Here is a 10118-nt window from a genome sequence, read left to right as displayed (position 1 = left end):
TCAGTTCATATGGGTTTACTGGAGTGGATTGAGAAATGATTTGGAAACCCATCCAAGCCCTCCTTTTATAGGATATGGTGGCTGGGGGTTATGGTCCAGGGAATTAAGTCCCATGACCGTTTTCTAATTGTTGGAGAAAACTAGCCGTTTTATGGTCATTTTCTGACTGTTGTGCATGGGCCATTAAGCTGTTGTATGTTGATTGTTGTAAGACAGCAACTAGCCGTTTTCTAGCTGTTGGGCTAGTCATGCAGCAGTTACTGTTGGACCCTGCACTAATGGCACAACTCTTACAGATCTGCTACAACATTTCTTTTTTCAGCTCTCTCTATATATACTAGAGGACTCTCATTCAGTCCTCTAGTATCCCCTTCATCCAGTCATTCTCCTTAGCCACTTAGTCGCACTTGTCTCGCTCCGGGTCGCTCAAGGTCGTGAAGGACAAAGTGCGCCACTAGCGCCTCTACAGCCCGTGCCCATGCCCGTGCCTGTGACTGAGACCGATACCGAGCCCGTGCCCGAGCCCAAGCGCGACCGCGCGCACGCAAATATTATAGTCCTTAGAATAGGTAAGCAAATATTATAATACTCCACTGTTTTCATTTAAACCTAAAAATCTTCTCTTCCCTTTCTCTTGTGAGATTATTCTTAAAAACCCCCCAAAAAAGCTTTTTACAAAACTTTTAATATATTCTATTATATTTTATTTTAAAATATATTTTATAAAATCAATATTTTGCAACAATTTGTGCACGTTTTGACGTTATAAATATTATTTATTAGAAAGTCGACTAACTCAGGATATTTTATCAATGGCTGGGATGCCTCCCACGCTTGCCGCATGCCACGTATGATGTCAGTACAGAGAATACGTCCTCCGTATACGTAAGATTGGCTGTCTTCAAATATGCTAGACTTGGTACTCGATCACCATTTAAATGCGGGGGGGAGTACTCTTATCGCTGTAGTGATGGAACACGTGCTGCAATTCCGACCATCCAAACCAGGAGTCCTATTATGGATGGATTATACCTCGAAATTCGTGGCATTCAGATAGTCTTATTGGACTGATCTCACCCGTTGAATGTCCACTGTTGACCATAATATGTTTAGCCATCCATTTGATGGCCCACCATTTTCATGGATATAGCAAAGTTCCATCCTCACTGGGACAGTTTTGGAAAACTAGATTTGTCTGCCACTAGGCGCATATTCCATGGTTCACCTGCAATTTCAAAATGGTATTAAACTATCACCACACTCCAGGGGGCTTGCTAGCCCCTAACGTGGCATACATGGACGATTCGAACCGTTCATTCTGTATGTCCACAAGTAGAAACGGGTATTTATGATATGGTTTGGACGGTCTGATTGAGGCTATTTTCTGTTAGTGGACTATCAATAGTGGACCCCACAGGATAAACGGTTCGTATTACCATGCATACGTCCACACGTACAGTACAGCGAACTAGAATTCCATGCATCCAGAGACCATGGATTACCGACTCATTTGTAAACGGCTATAAAATGCAAAATGTAGCATGATGATAAGCTGATGATGAAATCGAAACCGTTGATCTTATTGATGCTACCTATAGAAACTCAATTCTGATAATACAAAACTACTCCATCGATCTTTCATCGAGGCAAAAAAAAAGAAAAAAAAAGAAAAATAGAAATATCAAATCAAATCAAATGAAATCAGAATGAAAATAAATATGAAATCGAAGAAAATGCGCCACACTCCAAAACGAAATGAAGCCCGCCACGGCAGACGTCCAAGGTCAACACTTGGGAAGATCGGAAGGTGGAGGTGGTAGCTTCTGATTGGGTAGCTTCCCGTCCAAGACGACCCACGCCATCTTCAGGCCCCAGCTGGTGTGGACTTCCAGGTGGCAGTGCATGAACCATACACCTGTTGCCACATCATCCATCATGCCATGTCAACATAAAATTACGTATTAGATTATCCTTATATGAAAGAAGGTGTCTGAAAGTGAAGAGTGCCATGATGCGTCAATTTGGTTCAAGTAGAGCCCTCGGATAGATGATCAGAACCGTCAAACTCGTGGGCCCAGCCATGCATGGCGGATATTCTTAAAAATACTCCCTCTTCGTAGATACAAATCATACAAAATCTGGCCTTCTTTCTGGACCTTTGCTGTATTTTAATCAACCGTCTATTTGTAGGTCACTTATCAAAGGGTCCGGATCATCTAATTTTGGATATTCTCTACATATTCCGTATCCACAATGGTAACACCAGATTGGACGGTTTGGATCGAGTAAACCTGGGTTCCACTTGCATGAATCACCACATAAGGACACCCTTATTGATGAGATACAATAAGCCATAATTCGTGAGAATACAAACTCAATACACACAGTGAGTACTGAGAGTTGGTGCGCACATTTGGCGGGAATCAAGCGAGCATTTCCGAATGAGAAATTCCCAAAGCCCATTTCAAAATTACTGGCCAGGTGCTTTTTAGATAGATTACTGACCTGGATTGTCTGCTTGGAAGCGGATGGCGACCCAACCACCTGACGGAACTCCGACGGTATTCCTCTCGACGGGGTCGACGAGATTGAAGTTAGAGGGATCCTTGTTGGGGTTGTAGTTTCCGAAGCCTTGCCCGACAACGAAGAAATTGAAACCATGGAGATGGAGAGGGTGACTCTCCGCTCCGAGAATGCTAGTGTCCTGCATCACTAGCTCAATGCTCGCATTGAATGGAAGCACCACCACCTTAGTGCCATTTCTGACCATCGTGTTGTTCGGAGGGGTACCCGTGTAATTAAATGGGATTAGAGGGTTATTTGGGAAGTTAGCATTGTAGATGCCATTGGATTGCCCGAAGAAGTGGGCCTGTAGGAGGGCTGTGGTCGGCAGGACAAACGAGACGTTGTTGACAGATGCGGCGAACTTGTTGCCGTTGGGCCCTTGGCATGTTTGGTTCTTGGGGCATGGATGGGTCCCAAGGCCGACCGTGAAGAAGAACCGCCTATCAACCGTCTGAGGGACATTGGCGGGGAATTGTGCATTGGCGAGGCTACGCAGTCTATTGGTGTAGTTAGTGGCGAAGGAAGTGTCATTCAGAGGTGGAAGGGATGGCCTGAAGAGTGGGAGTTTGTTCATGCCAACAGTGTTTGATGAATTGGGTCTTTGGTATTCAAGTAATCCGACGGTTGTGGAGTTGTCAAATGTGCCATTGCCTGTCGCATAGGGTCGGGCCGACATGAAGAATGTGGCATTTGGGTAATGTGGTTTGGTCTTTAGGAGGACGTTTGTGGTTTGGCCTGGTGTGATGAGGAGTATGTCGGTATCAAAGGGCTTAACGTAAATGGCATCGACGTCGACGATGGTGAGGGTGTGGTTGGCGATGCTGAAGAAGAGCTCATCATTGAGTGCAGCGTTAATCAGACGGAGGAGATAAGTCTTCCCAGGCTCCACACTCAGCTTGAATGTATCTGACCCACACCATGCAACCCCAAAGAAAAGTGAGAGATACGATGGATACATGTTCCAAGTGGGTCGGGATGGTCTGAACCGTAGTCCCATTGGGCTTAGTGCATGTGTGCCTCTTGAGACTAGCACAGGCATCAATTAGGCCTAGTTATATAGATGGTCTGTGTTCAAATTGACCACACTGAACCAAGATCGAACCCATTTATGTCTACCATGAGATCGGGGTGGGCTAGAACTGTTAACGGACAGCATTATAAGTAGAATTACCTCTTGCAGAGCAGTTGTACAAGGGACCAGGGAGGCCATTGATAGTGTATGCATCCGAGACGTTTGGGCCAGCCCCAGTCTGTAGAGCCTGTGTAATGATGGCCTCAGTGTCTGCATTAAACCACTCGCCTGCAATTCAGATTCAAGTTCGTTTTAATTATCTTGATTTATTGTGTTTAGGCAGTATAATCTTATGATCTTTCTTTTGATTACCGAAGATGATTGGGACTTCCTTGTATGGTTTGATGAATGGGTAAGGGACGCCGCGCTTGGGGAGGATCACGATGGGACCGTAGATGGTCGATCTCATCCACGAGATGTGTGCATGCCAAAAGAGGGTACCCCTTTGGCCAATAATGGTGAAGTTGTAGACGTAGGTTTGGCCAGTTTGAATGGGGCACTGGGTCACGTATGCAGGTCCATCTGCCCATCCACTCCTGAGTTGTCGAACTCCATGCCTGTTCTCAAATCCACCATATATCAAACAATCCAAATCAAATGCATTTTGGGTTAATACACAAGTATATATTCTAATCGTAATCTCCTTATGGTTATGGAGTTATGTGTTTTTCGTACTTGTGGTAGATCATGTTGGTCATAACATGGTGGGACCCACGTCGATTTACAGGCTATTTCTAATGTGTGGTGTGACAACGTATATGAATGGTCTGGATTAGAGACTAGTCCATTGTATCATTCCCCTTGCATTGTTACACCTCATCAATGGCTTCTATTCTCATGAATTATAAGAGAATGGTCGATGCACATCCATGGGATAATCTCAAGGGAGGTTGGCATGTAGGTGGGCCCAACATAAGAAGGTGACTAACAAAGGTGGGACCTATGTCACTGATACCAGAAGGGTTTCTAACAAACGTGGCCCCCACATCATTAGTTAGGCATCTGATCATATCATTTCCCATAAGAAAACAGATATTAAAGTTGTAAGATGGTTCCATACCAATGCAGGGTGATATTGTTCTGAACATGGTTAACCACCTTAACAACGACCCTATCACCTTCTCTTGCTACGATCTTCGGCCCTGGAAACTGGCCATTGACGGTCACGATACTCTTCGAGTGGCACAGGCGCGTCACATTTTGCAGCCGAATCTGCCAACAAACAGTCAAAACATCAGAGAAGAACATAATAAATGCAATTAGCTGAACATGCATGGCGGGTAACGGGGTAGGACATACGTCGAACTTGTAGTGCCTGGTAATGCCTGCATGATCGGCATGTCCGAGCTCAGGGAAGAGGAACATGGTACTCAATACAAGAAGCAATGCAGCCATGGGACCTGATGCTTGAAGAAGAGCCATCTCTCTCTCTCTCTCTCTCTCTCTCTCTCTCTCTCTCTCTCTCTAAAGAGTTTGGTGTTGCTACTGGTGGAGTCTGGATGTTTATATAGAGAGCGTTTGGTTGATTAGGTGATGAGATTATGGAATTCATTTTCATGGTCATGAATTATACGATAGGTGGCCCACACAATATTAATGGGTTTTCAGTTCTGACAAATGAGGCCTATTTCCGGTAATCCAATCCATTGGTCTGTTGAGTCCCACAGTGGATGGAGAATGCCCACAAAAATCACCAAGATCGGAAGATTCAGCCACCAATATTTAGACCTTTCTCAATCGACGGTTGTTGTGTTTCTCTCGTCTTAACCGTCTATTGTAGACGACAAATGATAATATTAAGCTTGTCTTATCTAGAATAACTTTAAGGAAGAGTTCATCCACTGTGGGACTCAACAGACCAACGGCCTGGATTATCGAACAATGGGGCCCGCCGCATTCAGAATCAAAAGCTCGTGTGTACTGTTCAATATATGGGCCACTTATCATAAAGCTCTTCCAGAGATGAGTTACCCAAAATACCCAGGCCATGGACGGATGGTACATGTGCTGGCCGACCTTAACTGTAGAGTGTTGGCGAAGTGAAGTCATTTATTTGACTTTTTTTTTTACCCGAAGAAATTTGATACTCTGGCAAAGTGTGATGGATGATGCTCGGGCACTTTCAAATTACTTGGAAATTGCATAAGTGACGTAAAAGGAAATCAAATTAAACTAATCAAATTACCGGCTCTATTTACATGTACCGCTTTCCATTTGATTTTCTAACCATCAGGTTGTTTTTCTTTTTTTCTAAAATTTTTTAATTTTTTAAAACACACGCGCACACACTACCACACACTCACGCCTTAGTGGAATTTCACCACCTATGGGTACTCGAACCCCCAACCAGGTGTTGAAACTCCTGAGAGTCCACCGGAGTAAGATTAAGGACCTAACGGTTGGCCGACAATTATTGGATATGGTTAAAAATGAAAAGTATCCAACGGTCTTGTTTAATCAAACAACTATCCACGAATCTGTTAGAATTTTCCAAACAATCAGATTTTGGGACTGTGACTAATCAACAGTTGGTTCCACAAACTACTCCGTTTAACTTGGATAATAGACGCCTCTTGTAACATTTCTCAGTGCCTGCGTATCAAGCATCATGATCTACTGGAGTATCAAATAACTTCGCTTTTTCCAGCATTTGATTTTGGGACACATCCTTTTTTAAGCGCACAACCCTCTTTTCTACTTTTGGCATTATAAATACCTAGGATAGTAAGAGGCTTGCTATTATGCCAAAAGAAGGATAATAGTAATAAAGGAATTTTGACCAAAAGTTAGAATGCACAGATGCCCAAGACGGCCCCTCCACACCTTAAAAAAAAAAAATTAAAAAAAAAAATAAAATGGGACAAGATTACTTTTGCATGGAGGTTAATGCCGGACCTTCTTATTCTTCCTTTGTTATTTTTTCGAAACTTGTCTTCCCACTTTTCAAGCATGTTTTTCAGGGACGCACCGCCACCACCACCACCACCACCTTTGACTGCATTTTTCAATGTACAGTCATCACCATCAACTTCTCTGGTATATGGGCACCACAAACAACTTTTATGGCATTAAAAATGAATTTTGTTTTTCCATGACAATCACACTTCTTAAAGATAGAAACTACTTGTAGGTGAAAGACATTTTAAATGATTTTTATTTATTTATTTTTATTTTTAATTTTATATAATAGCATTTTCTTAAATATGAAAGTCACTTTTGGTTATGAATAAAGAGGAATGGCTATGGTTGTTGTCATGGGGAGAAGTGATTGTCCAAAAGAATTTTGAGGCGGAGATGGATAGTTGTGATTGTCATGTAGAATACAATGAATGAAATAGAATTTGAATTTTATAATGAATTTCCTTGGAAGATAATGAACTTATATTATTTATTAAGGAACGAGGTTGTGCGTTAAGGGTTTAGGTTGTGGTTATCATGTGATAAGGGTTAATGTGGGCTTGGTCGTGGTTGTCATGTGTTAAGAGTTAAGGCTTAGTCGTGGTTGTCATGTGTTAAGGGTTGAGGTTGTCATGTACTAAGGGTTAAGGTTGTCAAGTACTAAGGACTCATGTTGTCATGTTTTAGGTCGTGGTTGTCATGTGTTAAGGGTCAAGGTTGTCATTTGTTAAGGATCTACGTCATGATTGCCATATGTTAAAGGTCGAGCTTGTCATGTGTTAAGTGTTGTGGGGCCAACCTTAGGATATGTGTTGAATCTATTCCGTCAATTAGATTCAGAATTTAATTTAATATCAATGGTAGGTTTTGAATCGGACTTTTTATGGTGTGGTCCACTTGAGCCTTGATATATATGCCCTTTTTTTTTAATAACTTTTCCTTTCATTACTCAAGAAAATGTACAATCATTCAGAAGTGTCCTGACAAAAAGGTTGGACTACTCCTATTGTATAACTCGATCTGCACAAAAGCTACCTGAAAAAGGAAAAGGAATAGAACAGAAAAGGAAAGGAGCCCCAATTACCTGGGCCGAATGTTTCCAATGCCGATTTTATCAATGATGAGGTTACCTCGCACCTGTCTCGGGAGAGTTGCACGGGATTAATACAATTTGTTCGGACAACCTTCAGTGGCCAATATGGCTAAGGCATCAGCAACTGAATTTCCTTCACGATGAATATGGCTGAAAATTAATAGGGTTAAGGGATCGCCGAAAGTACTGAATCACTCCCATCATGTACCAAATATGCCAAGAGCAAGAGAAAAGAGGCTCTTCAACCGATTTAAATATGGTCATCGAGTCCGTTTTGACGATAATGTTTGAAAGACCTAGGTTGTAGCATATCTTTATGCCATCTGACATGGCTTGAGCCTCAGCAATGGTGTTAGTCGATTGGCCATAGCTTCTGTGGAAAGCAAATATAAGAACAACTTGATGATCCCGGCAGACACCTCCTCCCCCCCCCCCCCGCTTAAACCTAGGTTACCCCTCGAGGAGCCATCAATTTCAACCAGTCGTGGGGGGGCTTAGGCTAATTGACAATGACGAATTTTCTGGGTGGGTGGGGTTGAGCTTCATTAATCCTGAGGGCTTGGAGGGAAATGGAGTTCGACATAGAGTCTCTATCTAGCACCAAGATGAAGCTGCCAAGCTCATTCAAACAGCGGTCAACCTTGAAAAGTATTTGATTAGCTGACATAGCCAAGCCTTCAAATCGAGCGTGGTTACAGCTAATCCAAATCTCCCAAAGAATGATGGTAGGGGCAAGGCCAATGAGGTAAGAGAAGTGGGATTTCTTACTTACCTTAGATGTCTAGATTTGAATTCGCTGCATAGTTGTTTGATTTGGGGAATTGGCGACACCAAAGAGTTTACTGTAGTGGCTCCATATTTGAGTGGCAATCACACCTTGGCTGAAGAGGTGGTCCTAGGTTTCTGCTTCACCAAAACCAGAGACGCTGCTGCTGGAGACTGACTGGCGGGTTCTGATGAGAGATGGGATCAGGGTGATACAGCTGGGTGGTGTGATTTCTTTCCCGTTGATTTCCTAGTTGTCTTGAAGAAGAATGTGAGCCCGATTGGTGGGAATGAGAAGACGTTCCTGTCGAGTTCTGGGATCTGGAAGTTGTCCTCCTGCAACATTCACAACAGGAAGCAAGTGCAATACCACGGCTCTGCATTGCTTGGTCCACCGGTACTGCTTGGTGGATGACTTGCCAAACAAAAATGCTCATTTTCGGGGGGATAGTTTTGTTCCAGATCCATTTGGCCCAACAGAGACTTGGTTGGTGATGCCTGATCTCATTCCAGGCAGATTTAACTGAGAACTTGCCGGATGGTGAAAGGTCCCAAATTAGTTGATCAGGCCTGTCCATTATTGCTATTGGGAGAGCGGAGATTGTCTACATTGCTGCTGAGGTGATAACTTGTTGAATTTCCATCAAATTACGAGAAGCAGGCTGAGCAAAAAATTCTCTAACTAAAGCTTCTTTGAGGTGAGTTGGGATGGTCGTGACGATGGCACCAGCTAGAACGCCCCTACCCGTCCAGTTTTGGGACCAAATGTTTATGTTCCCTTCTCCAATTAGCCATCTTGAATGGTGAATAGAGAGCTATAATGATTGGAAGATCTCTTTCCACAAGGAGGAAGAGGCTGACCGGAGTAATCCTTTTGCCGCAACCATCGTCTGAAGGTATTTTGCTGAGAAGAAGTTGGCCCAAAGAGATTTACCCTGAAGGAGCCGCCAACCCATCTTAATCCTGAAAGCGCGCATGGAATCTTCAAAGGTTCTTATGCCGAGACCTCCTTTATGAAGGGGAGTGCATAAGCTCGACCATTTAACCTAGTGGAACTTCCTGCCTTTTTCTGATGAGCCTCAAAAGAAATTTGCAATCGCCCGATTGATAGTTTTGGAAATGGATTTGGGAATGCTTATGGTCGAAAGCATGTGAATGGGAATACTGGACAAAACGTACTGAATCAACACCAATTTAGCTGCCTGGTTGAGAAGTTTGGCCTTCCAACCGTCAATTTTGCTAAGAATCTTCTAAGTTAGCTGATGCAAAAGAGGGGCTGGACATCTTCCTTTTGAAAGGGGAATACCAAGATACATGGTAGGGAGGAGCGTCTGCCTGAATCCCGTCAGGTTATGCAGCTTGAGGATCTTATTCCTGGTCATTTTCTTTGTGGTTATGAACGACGTCTTGGATGCATTTACTCTTTGGCCAGATGCGTTTTCATATTGGGTGATGAATTTGAGAAGAGTTCGCACATTAGATAAGCTGCCATTAAGAAATAAAATTGCATCGTCAGCGAAAAAAAGATGGGTGATCGACGAACAACTTTGAGGCAGTTTGTAAGGTTGGCAGCAGCCCGAAGAGAATAGCTTGGATAGGCCCCTACTGAACACCTCAACCGCTAGGATAAATATGGAAGGAGAAAGTGGGTCTCCTTGCCATAACCCCCTGGTGGATTTGAAAAAGCCAAAGCTTCTACCATTGATGAATATAGAGAACCAAATG

The 10118-nt window shown here is 43.2% G+C and overlaps 1 protein-coding gene across 1 annotated transcript; it reads right to left on the bottom strand.

Moving 5' to 3' along the window:
• Nucleotides 1–1693: 1693 nt before the first annotated feature.
• On the bottom strand, nt 1694–5121 carry LOC131252849 (laccase-17-like). The gene is made up of 6 exons (XM_058253599.1): nt 4937–5121; nt 4698–4849; nt 3950–4194; nt 3737–3865; nt 2506–3471; nt 1694–1915 (listed from the first exon to the last, which is right to left on the bottom strand). The coding sequence occupies exons 1-6, from the start codon at nt 5057–5059 to the stop codon at nt 1785–1787; spliced, it is 1746 nt and encodes a 581-aa protein (XP_058109582.1). The 5' UTR covers nt 5060–5121; the 3' UTR covers nt 1694–1784.
• Between the last annotated feature and the right edge of the window lie 4997 nt (nt 5122–10118).

This window comes from Magnolia sinica, chromosome 8 (genome assembly GCF_029962835.1).
Source record: "Magnolia sinica isolate HGM2019 chromosome 8, MsV1, whole genome shotgun sequence".
Lineage (NCBI taxonomy): Eukaryota > Viridiplantae > Streptophyta > Magnoliopsida > Magnoliales > Magnoliaceae > Magnolia > Magnolia sinica.
This window is presented reverse-complemented; position numbering and strand designations above follow the sequence as displayed.

Coding starts and splice junctions, on each gene's coding strand:
- LOC131252849 (XM_058253599.1), bottom strand. CDS start 5,059: ATGGCTCTTCTTCAAGCATCAGGTCCCATGGCTGCATTGCTTCTTGTA. Junction 4,850..4,936: donor CCAGGCACTACAAGTTCGAC/GTATGTCCTACC, acceptor GTTTGTTGGCAG/ATTCGGCTGCAAAATGTGAC. Junction 3,472..3,736: donor GTACAACTGCTCTGCAAGAG/GTAATTCTACTT, acceptor GGTGTGGGTCAG/ATACATTCAAGCTGAGTGTG.